This window comes from Camelina sativa, chromosome 17 (assembly GCF_030686135.1).
Source record: "Camelina sativa cultivar CO46 ecotype springtype chromosome 17, ASM3068613v1".
Classification (NCBI taxonomy): domain Eukaryota; kingdom Viridiplantae; phylum Streptophyta; class Magnoliopsida; order Brassicales; family Brassicaceae; genus Camelina; species Camelina sativa.
In genome coordinates, this window is record NC_141896.1 from 5,292,304 (window position 1) to 5,305,583 (window position 13,280).

General features: G+C 34.4%; 3 protein-coding genes and 1 pseudogene across 5 annotated transcripts; 2 read left to right on the forward strand and 2 right to left on the reverse strand.

Annotated features, from left to right (window-relative positions):
- The first annotated feature begins 295 nt into the window (after window positions 1-295).
- LOC104755533 (ethylene-responsive transcription factor ERF027 pseudogene) lies at window positions 296-1,404 on the forward strand (annotated as a pseudogene). Its single transcript, XR_015586767.1, has one exon. The product of XR_015586767.1 is annotated as an ethylene-responsive transcription factor ERF027 pseudogene (transcript).
- Window positions 1,405-5,455: 4,051 nt separating this feature from the next.
- LOC104755534 (glycine--tRNA ligase, mitochondrial 1-like) lies at window positions 5,456-6,685 on the reverse strand. The gene is made up of 3 exons (XM_010477932.3): window positions 6,623-6,685; window positions 5,838-6,050; window positions 5,456-5,738 (listed from the first exon to the last, which is right to left on the reverse strand). Exons 2-3 carry the CDS (start codon window positions 6,042-6,044, stop codon window positions 5,535-5,537), a joined length of 411 nt encoding a protein of 136 aa, XP_010476234.2. The 5' UTR covers window positions 6,045-6,050; window positions 6,623-6,685; the 3' UTR covers window positions 5,456-5,534.
- A 1,445-nt stretch (window positions 6,686-8,130) lies between these two features.
- Window positions 8,131-10,805, reverse strand: LOC104755535 (lysophospholipid acyltransferase 1). Its single transcript, XM_010477933.3, has 8 exons — window positions 10,323-10,805; window positions 10,175-10,230; window positions 9,721-9,941; window positions 9,206-9,614; window positions 9,000-9,085; window positions 8,847-8,910; window positions 8,641-8,759; window positions 8,131-8,543 (listed from the first exon to the last, which is right to left on the reverse strand). The coding sequence occupies exons 1-8, from the start codon at window positions 10,625-10,627 to the stop codon at window positions 8,406-8,408; spliced, it is 1,398 nt and encodes a 465-aa protein (XP_010476235.1). The 5' UTR covers window positions 10,628-10,805; the 3' UTR covers window positions 8,131-8,405.
- Window positions 10,806-10,841: 36 nt separating this feature from the next.
- On the forward strand, window positions 10,842-12,836 carry LOC104755536 (uncharacterized). 2 transcript variants are annotated; one of them, XM_010477934.2, is made up of 10 exons: window positions 10,842-10,959; window positions 11,066-11,185; window positions 11,282-11,403; window positions 11,492-11,558; window positions 11,687-11,739; window positions 11,837-11,891; window positions 11,985-12,059; window positions 12,160-12,280; window positions 12,380-12,426; window positions 12,523-12,836. In XM_010477934.2, exons 2-10 carry the CDS (start codon window positions 11,081-11,083, stop codon window positions 12,616-12,618), a joined length of 741 nt encoding a protein of 246 aa, XP_010476236.1. In that variant the 5' UTR covers window positions 10,842-10,959; window positions 11,066-11,080; the 3' UTR covers window positions 12,619-12,836. The 2 variants fall into 2 exon arrangements, with proteins under 2 accessions (XP_010476236.1, XP_087351403.1); XM_087495277.1 differs by having other exon boundaries at window positions 10,881-10,959; window positions 11,072-11,185.
- The last annotated feature ends 444 nt before the right edge of the window (window positions 12,837-13,280 follow it).

Here is a 13,280-nt window from a genome sequence, read left to right on the forward strand (position 1 = left end):
ATATATATAGTAACTAAACTAGCTAGTAAAAACAAGATAAATTATCCCCAAAAAAAAAGAGAGACTAAACTAGAGTTTTTATTCTTTCTCACCTATTATTACAAGAATAACCCCAACAAAAGCCAACATACTTTCGACAACCCCAAGTGAGAAAGTGAAAGAGAATAACAACTGTGCCTTAAGAAATTATTAGTGAAATAACCCTTTCATGATTCATCTCATATTTAAACATTAGTCTCTAAACCCTAACTAATTCAATTTATAATCCATCTTTATGTATATACATAACACACACAGTCACACACACATATATGTTTACTGTTTACTTTTCAATTCTATATATATATGGCTGATGGTCACGACTCACGATACAAATCCTACCAAATAGCCCTCTTAACCAAAAACTTCTTCATCTTCTTTGATTAATTTGCCACCTCGCACGTGCGAAAAGTCAAGTTCTCTTCGCTACGTGTGAAAACTCTCTTCCCCAATTTAAAACTTACAACACTACGAATAGTACGAACAATTCAATGTCTGCTTCCGACTTAGCTAGCCGGAAAAAGGATCCGGTGTACAGAGGAATCCGTTGCCGAAGTGGGAAATGGGTTTCTGAGATTCGTGAGCCGAAGAAAACCACTAGAATCTGGCTTGGGACTTACCCCACGGCAGAGATGGCAGCCGCGGCCTACGATGTGGCTGCTATGGCTCTTAAAGGAAGAGAAGCCGTCTTGAACTTCCCCGAATCCGCCCGGTCATACCCGGTTCCCGTATCAACATCTGCAGCGGATATACGAACCGCTGCGGCCGCTGCAGCGTCAGTGAAGGGATGCACTGAGGAAGTAGGGAAGGAGGAGAAAGAGGCAAAGAAGAAGAAGAGTAGTAGTAATAGTTCGAAGTCGAGAGCGCGTGAATGGCACGTAGACAATGATGCGGGGTCTTCGTCGTGGTGTGGAACAGAGTTTATGGACGAAGACGAGGTCTTGAATATGCCTAATTTGCTGGCTAATATGGCGGAAGGGATGATGCTTGCACCACCGTCGTGGATGGATTCTCGACCGTCCGATGACTCTCCGGAGAATTCAAATGATGAGGACTTGTGGGGCTATTGATCGGTTTGTGTTGTCCACGTATATGTATGTTATCATATTGTTCTTTTGTTGGTTTTTGTTCATTATATCACAAATCATATGTTTTAATTAATTATGGGTGTTTCTTGTATTGTTGAATTAGGGTTTGGTTTTTTCTTTCTCGAGTTTTAGGGTTATCAATTAGGGCTTTATCAGCCTTAGCCTACTGATTTACCCTTAAGTTCACGTCTTCATGTGTTGATTTATATCACTACTCTTGTATTATTTATATTTACAGCATATATAGTTCATGTTATTTAGTTTTTTATTCATTCTATATATAGTAAGATGAGATTATGATCTAATATATACCCTCTCGGCCCTCGCGCGTATACATGAACTACAAAAGTCTTTGACACATGTATACTTACTTCAGTAGAACATTTTAAATCAACGCCGCATTTTAATTTGGCAAAATTTTCATGTTTCTCAATTAAAGATCCTATAGTATGATCTTTGTGGAATTTTCTCTTCTTTGGTGAGATTAATCATTTTTTTTTATAACCCATAATCAAGTGTTTTGACTTTCTATATATCATTCTTTTTATTATAAAGCATTGTTATCTACATACACACAACATATATGATATATATATCTATATTTCGGCACATGTTCGTTGCTATTGCAAAGATATATATTCGGAAATCCATCCAGCGATCTATATGCCACTTAATTCGTCTTGTAGTATATGTGTTAATGTTATTATATGAATCAATCGATTGATTGATGCTTATTTACACAACGATATATGTATTATATTCATCCAGTATTCCTTTTAAAAAGTTTTGATGTCCTGAGTTTCCTTTTTTAGATATGTTTTTTGTTATAAAGGTTGTGCCATATATGTATGGACATGAGTGGTGTTTTCTTACTTGGTCCTTTTTTGTCGTTTTCTTTATTTGTTTCCTTTGGTAAAAAATAAAGCCATAATTTTTTTTTTTTTTTTTTTTGGTGACACTAACAAGTGATAAGTTTTGTATTAAAATCTTAGTCTTTCTTTCTCCCCATATGGTTTACGCTAAATGTCATTTCGATAAATATCACACAAATTAAAAATTTGGGGTATAAACATTTCATTATTTTATATATATAAAACAATTTAATCTCGGTAAATTTTAGTACTTTTTAATATTAAAATGTTTTTAGTTAACACTGTCTATGTTGTGCTTTACACGAATTACATAACATGAATTACAAAAATTGTGTATGTTTCAAGATTTAACGCCAAAAAGTTGGTGCAAAAGGTTTTAAACACACAAAAAAATAACCACCTTTTTTTTTCTGCAATTAACCAATTTTTTTACCTGAAACGGACAAAGATGGGTTAATTAAGGGGTGGCCATGTGGCTTTTCTTTAATCATATCCGTCACTAAGTTCTATAGAGCTTTAGCTTTACAACTTTTTAATATTCTATCCTAAAAAATCATACAATATAGTAGTATTATTATGAAAAATTTAATGGGTTTCTAGTCTTCAGAAATGGTAAAGGTATGGGTCAGACCAGAGAAATTTGCCTTTTATTTTTAAAATAATCATTAATAAGAAACCATTTTCCTCTTTTATTTTTTAAACAATTTAGGAATTAATTACTTAATTCAACTCGGCTTGTCTCTTCCGACTAAAACATCTGCACTATTTTCTTTTTAAAAAATTCATTTCGACAACTCTTTGCCACGTGTCACTACCTGCTGTGATTTCCTTGACCTAAATCCTTTTTTGTTTTGTTTATAACACATAAATCCTAAGCTGTCTTTTGTGCCTACAGAAAATATCTGCGACCCGTTTCCTAAGTACCATATACAAAATAAAACATGTATCAAGACAAAAAAACAGAAACATATATACCAAAAAATTTCATATAAAACAAATAAAAAATTAAGTTGTGTAGTTCTTTAGTAGTGAAAAGTATTTTGGCGGAGCATGCATTGGATTAGTGTAGAAGATCACATTTCAGGATGTAAAGCGTTCGACGAATCGTGTTAGTGGTTTTTCTACATCTATTAATTATTCACTACCAAATTGTATATTAATTAGTCCCTGTTTGCCCCATAATTGGTTTCTTATATCGATAATCTTGAAAGATTTCTAGTACAATTACTATGTTATTCTTATATATGATTTCTCACTTCGTGTGACAGTGAAAATTACGTCATAAAAAAAAATTAAGGTTATCTCTCCTGATTTGCCCAAAAAAAAAAGAGGTTATCTCTCTTGAATTATAATATGTAATCTAATCTAAGTTTTTCTTTCGCTATAAACTCTTCTTGTAAATTAAGTTTTTTTCTCTTTTGTGTTCCATTGTAACACAACGTTGTCATTTTAAAGTAAGTAAAAGAATATTTGATATCAATATATAGGTAAATTTTTTTTATATCGATATCAAATTTAATCGTGAAAAATTGCCGTTAAAGATTTTCCTACAACCAAATGTGTATATATTTTGGTAGTACGTAACACTGTAACAGAAATTAAACCAATTATGTTACATACTACATATGTTACATACTTACATATATACTACGACATGCACCACTGTTCTATATATCCAAAAAGAGGCATTACGTACATGGAAGATCTCATAGATGCTAAGATATAAACGTAAAATCAATTAATAGAAACTATTAATATGCTATCTCGTAACATAATATAAAATATGTATTTTCTATCATTTAGGTCTAGTCTATCTCGAGAGGCTGTTTGAAATTGTCTATGTCAATCAGGTAATTTAAGCCTGTTAACTATCAAACTGCATGCATGATATTTTTGGATTCGATCTCAAGACAAAAATAGTTAGTTGAACAAACTGTAAACAGTAGTGTATTTGAGTTTTTACATAATCACAGCACTGCGACATGTTATGAATATTAATCTATTGACCTGCAACTGATACTACCATTTATTATGATTATATATAATGTTTGTTTTCCTTTTACAACCAGCTTTTGATTTGTATTGAACAATATAAAGATTGGTTTCGGACAGATCTTTATACTTGATTTGATGAGATAGTGGTCCACTGCAGATTTGTCTCCCTACGTGTTTTTAATGATACCCTTCCCTCTTTGGTATGTTTACTTACACTCACACAATCATTAATCATTCTTTTAATCTTAATTAATTCCCATTAATGGCTGCTTGTTATGATCATTATACGATAAGTATAATACACTCTCTCTCTTTTAGCAGAAATACTTTTCTTTTGATATAGAAATTTGATAATTGGAGTTAGTTAATAATTGAATATGTTTTATACTTTTATTTACAATAAATTATTCTCTGTAAATGTGAACATCTCAATCATTGGAGTTAGTAGTTAACAGTTTTGTTTTGGTGTTGCACTTAATAATAACTATTTGTTAGAATTATAGTAAATTTTTATCATAGTTTAATACTACATATTAAAGCAACTATTGATAGGTAAATCATATCAATTTTTTAAAAAACTGATACGTAATTGTTACTCCTATAACTTATAACCGCATCGCAAGTCACAGTTACTTTTATATTTCAATGCTTGTTCTTATTATTCCAATCGCTCGGCATTAACTACACTCTGTTCGGTTATTGGTTTATTAGAAATCATGTGTTCCTTTTATTGTGTGCAGCATCATGTGTTCTAATGTCATCATTCGAAATTTCGAATCATAGCTAGTAAAGGCTAGCTAGTGGTTGATGGGAGAGAAGCACAGCAACATCTGTTGGGGACTTGGAGTGAATTTGGTTCCGTTAAGATATGTATTTTTTCTAGTAATATTATATAAAAACTATACAATAATAGATTTCTTCGTCATTGGGTAAACCCTGAATCGAACCTAAGAGTGACTGGACAGCTATCCATGTGGAGAACACTGGACTAAAGCCCCCACTGATTTAGAATATGTAGTTAGGAATAATATGTATCTTTTTAACACTTTTTAAACATATTTAAGGAAAGTGAATTCTACTTACTGTAGTTTGATCAATAATGGGCTTCTACATCATATTTTTCAGTTTGTTTTTTTTTCGTTTTCTTCAATAAACTTTATATTTTTCATAACATTATGTTATATATAAAACGAAAAAACGAAGAAAAACAGATGTGCAAGCTAATGCCTAACGTTTTCACCATTATGAATTTTTAGATCTTTACCTGAAAAAGTTTGTTTAATAATCCTGATTGGCAACTTGTTCAAAAAAAAAAAAATTGGAAATACATTTTGCCGACAAAGTAAAAAATATATAACGACATTAGTAAGAGCATGTGCATCGGTTGGGACAGAATTTTGGTCCTTTAATTATTTTATTCATATTTTGAAAGTTTCTTAAGTTTTGTATAGCATTGGTGTAGGACAAAGTTTGGTCCCTCAAATATATTAACCAAATGGATGTTGAAGATAATCTAGAGTATTCTACATGTGTATAAATGTTAGTTAAACCACATGGGAAACACTGTCTCTCCGCCCTTTTGAACATTGGACAAGTACATCAATACAGTGGCGATCCGATGACCACCGAGCTCTAGATTGGCCTGATCGTGAAAGTAGTCAACATGCCCTGAAGCCTTGAGAACAGCCTCAGGTGTGACACTGGGGCATTCAATTTCCAACATATGCTCCTCATAAACGAAGTGCTGTAAAAAACACAAACATAGAAAAAATCAAGATCAAAGTAAAAATAAACAAAATATTGTGTAAGTAAGTGAATAAATGAATGAATGATGCTTACTTACTTCACGCCAAAATTTGAGGATATTATTCTTAAGAGCGAAGCCAGGAGGACCATAATCGTAAAAACCAGAGACACCACCGTAAATCTTGAAAGAAGGGAGGTAGAAAGAACACCGCAGGAGAGTGTTCCACAAGGTTTGTCGGAAAGCTTCACGGTCGTTTCCGGAGCTGAGCTGAGCCGGTTGTTGTTGTTCGGTAGGAGCGTCCATTGGAATCTGGATCGGAGCCAAGGGTATGTGAACAACAGAGCAGGTTTGGAATCGACCATTAAACATTTTCAAAGAGACTTTCATCAATGACTGAAAGAAAGCTGCTTGCTAAATGATTTAAGTAACAAAACATAATCCAGATTAACTTGGTCGTGACACAATACTACACACACTGATGATCAACTTGGTGACACAATAAAATAATTGCTCAGACTTAAAGCCTCGAGTTTCTCTAGTCCCATATTGGAATTAACAATTCGAGACCAAACCAAACCAGCAAACAAACACAAATCGAGACATGAGAGAATCTACACAATGCACAAAACGATATAATCTTTTGTCAAGTTTAAAACAAACACCCCAAAATGATCTAAGTAAGTAACAAACGTACCTTGTGAGTAATTAACTGGTTCTGCTGCAATGGATTCGAAACTCTGTAGCTAGAGATGATTGTACAGTTCCCTAAACTGTTGACAAACAGAACAAAAAACCCAGAAAGGAAAGATTAAAAGACAAGACAAGACAACCCCAACTCTTGTTAAATTATCAATCAATCTCACAGTCTGATGGGTACAAACCTGGTTGCAACTAAAAAGAGTCGACACTTTAGCAGAAATCTTAGGAGAAAGTACAAACCTTTTTGTCTAGTGGAGCACCTATCCCATGAGTAACAACATACTCTGTCATTAACTCTGTTTCAGATGTCGTCCTTGCCAAACCAAAATCCATAATCTTAAGATCACAGTTCGAATTCAGAAGCAATTTGGCATCCACACTAAGAACTCATTGTCAACTATGTTTTTGTAATGCAAAATGCAGTATAACGAGTAGGACCAGCCCATCACAATTAGCTAAAATGGCAACACAACCAGAAACTCTAATTCCAAAAATTGATCATCTCAAAACTGTGTAATTCCTTCCTCTTGAATTAAATTGGTCAAAACCAGGTTACACACGAACGAGAATCGCATAGATGAAAAGATAACCCTAGAATGCAAAAAAAAATTCCTCAAAACTCTTTGTTCCAACACAGATCAACAACTATGCTATCGATTCAGCAATTAGGAAACAACATTCACGGTGAAATAGCTTGTCCCCAAGCAACAATTCGAAAGAAATGGATATAATCAGAATTTTCAAATTGATTGGCTAACCTGCTGAGAAATCGATTCGTGAGCGACCTTGTAATCTTTGTAAAGAACAGAGAGTCCGATAAAAGACGCAGTCGCTGCTCTTCTCAACACGTACCCCATTCTTCTTCTTCTTTCCTTCTCTTCTCAAATCTCTTTGATTCTTCTATACGAATATTTTTTTTCTTTTTTGCTTTAGAGAAGAAGAGAAGACCAAACCGCGCACCAAACGACAGCAACTTATTACACGCCGCCACGTGTTAGGACGGACGAACCAAAATACGTCCCAATTCTAGATACGTTTCTTCCATTTTTCATTATTTTTGATTTAAATTTAAAATTTTTATTAGGTGGGACGGTGTCAATATATGCCGATGTACATGCCCTAACATGAAGTTTGGATATAAACCCAGTTTCTTTCATACACAAATTCAAATCAAATGTTTTGATACTAAATTGTAAAAATATACATAGAGTTTGCTCTTGGAAGACCAAAACGATAGCTATTGCTTTTTTTTTTTTTTGTGTTAAAAAGCTATTTCTCTTACATTCGAACTTCTGCGAAGCCTTCATATATAGAATGAATTTTCTAAATTTCAAAATTAAAGTTGGTCAAATATACATATTTTTAAAGAATCATCGTTAAATTCAACGATGTGTTATGAAAAAAGAATCATTACACATAGTTATTACAAAAACTGTTACGATTAAATCTTTCAACTTTTATAGATTCACATTTTCGAGAAAAAGATCAAACATATTTAAAATATGTAGTGAGTAGCCTTTTTTAGTTTTTCTTTTAACCGTCTTGTCCTTTTTTTTGGTTGTCTTTTTGGGGGAAAAAAGCTGCCGTCAATTGAGAAAAATATGTCTCGAAGAATTGCGATTTGTTTAGTGGGGGATACTTTGATGGATAATTAATATTCCTATTAACGTAAAAAGAAGAATAAAACATCAAACATAAACAATACTACTATTTTCACATTTGCAATTTACAGTTACATATTTTTGTACTTGTTGTATATATAATTGAATATCCAATATCAATTAAAAAAAACTATGAAGAAATCAGAATTTATAAGCAACAACACAAATCGAAAAAAAAAAAAAAAATCGGTGATAAAAATCAGAGAGAAACAAGAACCGGATCGGTTTGTTTCCACTGTTACAGAAGAAGAAGGAAACAGCGGGAAACGTTACTTACCGTTACAAGGGAGAGAAGAGAAGAGTGTTATTCTTCTTTGCGTGGTTTTGGTCTGGAGGGTTTTGCAGGAACAACGTAACTGAGGAGGATCAATACAACAGGTAAGATTGTTCCAATGTAATATACGCTCCCATAGGCAGTGAGTGTTTCGTGCAAGCTTAACACCTAAGAGAGATTACAATTAACAAACAATGGTTTTAAAAATAAGGCATTAAAGAGTGATCGATCAATGTGATAGGAGAGAAAAGAGTTTGTAAATTACCATGAAACCGACGGCTGAGTAGTTGAGAACCAAAACTGTGTAAAGGAAGTTTATGAACACCATGCCTTTTCTCAACATTGCCATTTGCGGACTGATGGCTTGTTGCCACCGGTAAATAACTGCAACATAAAACAGAGTTAGATCAACAAGAGGATATATGCTAATGCCATTAGCAAAAGAGTGAAACTGGGAGAATTGTATATCACCCCGTGAGCCAGCAATCATCAGAGCTGATTGAACAAAGAACATCATATAGCCAGGATAGAGTCCCTGCAAATTGCATTGGATTCGATTAGTTAGTTTCCAGCTTTAGAATTGGAAAGAACACGAAGAGAATAGATGAAGAATAAAGAACTCACATGCCAAACCGCACTGACAGTTTGTGTAGCTAGTAACTGGAAGAAACCTGCTTTCTTCCCATTCTGGACAAGTCTCTCATACACATCTGCATTGTAAACAACATGAATAAGTGGATTGGATAGTCACTCACAATAAACTAAGTTTCACAGATCAACCGAAATTGTCTGCCTTTTTATGAATCTTCAAGTATCAGAAAACTACTTACAGTGACGGAGCCATGTGCTGACTTGTATGTTCCATACAAGCGGAATCTGAACCGCACTCTTAGCTAGTTCGACACCGAGAATGTCTACGTTCTTGGCACGGTCCCATTTAGGCTTTGGTGAAGCATCATTAGTCCAACCACTGAAACCCAAACCAGAGATGATAATTGAAGCCTCTGAAATTGACCAGATGAAGTAATACTTCCAACGGGCAGTGAATCCAGCCATGTATTGGTAACTAAACTTTCTCAAGAATCCCCATTCTTGGTACACGGGTTCAGTGAACCGAGTTAACGGGTATTGAGGTACTAAATAGAGATACAAAGCCATGCAGATTCCAGCTTGAAAAATAGCTCTGACTGTAGCTCCGAAAGGAGATGGCTGCTTTCTTTTATCTGAAGTATCCCAAATCTGAAAAGCACCACCAATGTTTACAAATTTACAGTCTAGTCTATAAAAATTCCAATGTTTTCTTGATAAACACAAAAGATCACAAGAAGAAGAAGAAGAAGCTTACCCCTTTCCCTTCGGTCCATTCAAGATAATCTTTCGTTTCATAAACGGGACCAGCAAAATGGCTACCGCAACAGAGGCAGTAACCAAAGTACTCAATCAAAGACGGCATCTGAATCAATCGGTGTTTCTTCTGAGCTTCACGTAGACCTTCCTCCTTCAACATCCCATCATTGTAATTCATCGCACACGAGATCACTTTCAGCGTTAACACCATTAACGCTCCTAATACATCCCAAACAAAAAATAAAAAGCCAGTTTAAAAAGCTACTAAACATTACTACTCAAGACCAAATTCATCACCTAACTCGTGAAAACAAGAGCATCCAAAGCATAAAGGAAGAAACTTTGATTCAATATAAACCCAATTCAACTTATTTACGTGAATGTAACAAAGAGATTAATCAGAATTCACCAACAACAACTTCATCAGTGAATCATAAGATGAGGAGAGTTACCAGTAGAGTCGATTCCTCCTTCTTTCCAAGCATCTCCACTCATGTAAAACACATGACTATCACCAAATTGTAACATAACTAAATCAGGCTTTTGTTCAACAATCTAAATCATAGCAAATAAGAAAAATTTGAGATTTTTGAGTAGTACCAGCCAATAAGATAAGCGAAACCGAGGAAGAAAGTGATGATTCCACACTTAGGTCTATAAACCGCCATTGAAGCATAACCGATCGTCATCGGAACAAGGAAGTGAAGGTTTGAGGAGAATCCAAACGAAAGGTAAGAGAGTAAAGCACCTGAAGCTGCAGCGTACAAGTGTTTACCGATTCCACTCGGAACGATTCGCCAAGCGAATGAAACAGGGATCGTGGCCACGAAACAGAGTAGGAAACGGAGAACGGCCACTGATACTCCGATCGAAGCAGCCATGGAACTCATATCCACCCATTCCATGGCTTTTTTTTTTTTTTTTTAACTCGAACCGAGTTTCTCCGGGAAGGGGGAAGAGAAGCTCTCTGATCTCTCTCGCCGCCGAGGCTATATGGATCCGGTCGTGTCGTGTCGTGTGCTTGTTCGCTTCTTTGTTTATAACGAAAGGTATCAAATTCACCAATAATAAACCGGTCGGTTCAATTTTAAAAACCAGATTGAAAATTAAAAACCATCGGTTTAATATAAAAACCCTAATTTCCTTTTTCCGCATCTTACAATCTCTCATTAACAGTTCTGTTATCGTCCTCCTTCTTTAGCCGTCGTTGCTTGATTCTACAGGTTCCTCTGTTCAAGTAAGTTTTTTTTTACTCTGTTTCGATTTGAAGGCACTAGATGTGGTATGGGTTGAGTTTGTTTCTTAGGGAGTGCTAAAAAAAAGCTGTGTTCTTTATTGATTAGGTTCAGGGATTAGACATGACGGGAGCTGGTAAGTTTGAAGCGAGCTCGAGTAGGATAGTGTTTGAGGACAGTGATGAAGAAGACCTTTCGTGTTCATCTGTGTCTTCTTCAGATGAGGAGGTTAGTAACTTAATATAATAAGAGTATTTGTTGATGAAACTTTAGACATTCTTGTTTGTTGATTTTGAATTTTGAATGTTGAATGGGGGAGTATAGGAAGAAGAAACAGAGAAAGAGTTGACATTTGAGGAAATACATAAGTTGCGAGCTGATGGGTCTAAGCCAGTTCCAAGGAAACCAAATCAAGTGAAGAAAACGGGTCGTGCTAACAAAAACAGGTACACGCATTGTTTCCCTTTTGTTCTTGTTTACCTTCTTGTTGGTTATGTTTTGTTAATCTTGAGTTTTTCATTTGTGATGAATTAGACCAGTGGAGTTGTGTTCTAAAAAGCCTGTGAGTCGTTATAGAGAAGTGATTCATGTTCCAAAGAAGGTAATTGAGAAAATTTTGAATCTCTATTTTTTCTCTTTATTTGTTCTATCTCTCCAAGTGTTTGATCTTGTGGGTGTAGAATTGTTGAGTTTTTTTTTTGTTAAAAGAGTTTCTTTGTTTGCATTCAGGAACCTCGTGATCCTCGCTTTGTTTCATTGGGTGGAAGACTTGACCTTGACGGGTATGTTTTCTCTTGTCAACATGACATTAGTTATTTTACTTATAATATGCTTCTTGTTCTTGTTTGAGTGAACATATAAGTTCTGTATCTTTTGTAGGTTTAAGAAGCGATACAATTTCTTCTTTGAGGATAAACTTCCTGTAGAAAGAGAGGTATTTTGATTGATTCACGCTTCATTCTGAAAGAAGTTCTTGCAATTTTCTGCGAGACTTTTTGTTTGATATTTTGGGGGGTTCTTAAAACAGGAATTGAAAAAGCAGCTAAAGAAAACAAAGAATCCAGAAGAGGCCAACAAATTGAAGAACGAGTTAACTTATGTTGTGAGTGATCCTTTCTTTGCCTCCTCCTCTGTTAATTTAAAAAACTCTCTGATCATTCTTTTGTTTCCTCACCTTTTTTTGTCTGTTATATATACCTCAGGAGAAAATGTTGAAATATGAACCATCAACAAAGAACAAGGGAGCAGCGATACTAACAGAACACAAAAAGCGAGAACGAGAAGCTGCGAAAGAAGGGAAAAAGCCTTACTATCTCAAAAAATGTATGTCCGGAGTCTTTTTACTCAAAATGTCCCATGTTTTGAGTTTTTTTTTTAACTTGCCAACAGTTTTACTGAATTGTTTTCTTTCTACTTATACAGCGGAAATCCGAAAGCAAACACTCGTCGAAAAGTACAACAGTCTCAAGGTATGTAAAATCAGTTTTTGACTTCACAAATATTTAAAGTGTTTGTATATAAAAACGGAATCACTGAATCAGTTTTTTGTTTTGATTACAATCCAGGAATCTGGGAAGCTTTCATCGTATCTTGACAAACGGAGGAAGAAGAATGCAACTAAGGATCATAGGTACATTCCCTACCGTCGATCAGAGGAATAGTGAGAGGCAGTTTTGCTATCAGACCGATCGCTCTCATCAATCCGTGACAATTTTGTGGTGCTATTTGTGATTACTGAATTGAAAGACAAATGCAGTATTATAACCTTTTAGTTTGTCGTCGGCTCTGTTAAGAGACGAGAGACTGTAGAGCCATCAGAGGGTTCATATACTTTACTTTTTCTTACTTTAATCAATTGTTTAATGTTTTTTTTTTCTAATTATAATTTTTAAGCATGAACGGATATAGTATCCAACGATTTATTTGATGAATCTGTAGATATATATATTACTACTTAGACATAATATAATGTCTGTTTACGAACATATGACATATCTATTCATGTATGTAAAATGAAGAAGTATAAACAAATACGTATGCACATGTTAGGTTAATGCACAATTTTGTGCCATAAACATAAGATATAAAAATCTCTGTATTCTCAATGTCAAGATAGTAATTTCTAGATTCTAAAATGATTGTATAATTAGATTTTAGGAGGTGTATTCCATCACACATTTTAAGTGATTTGTTTAATTTGAAATAATAAATCCTATGACAGTCATGGATTCAAGAAAATCTAATGAAATCAAAGTGATTTGAAAATCCACTCATAGTCTCATATTGACAACATTTTAGGATTGGAATATTTTTTTTAGTTAAA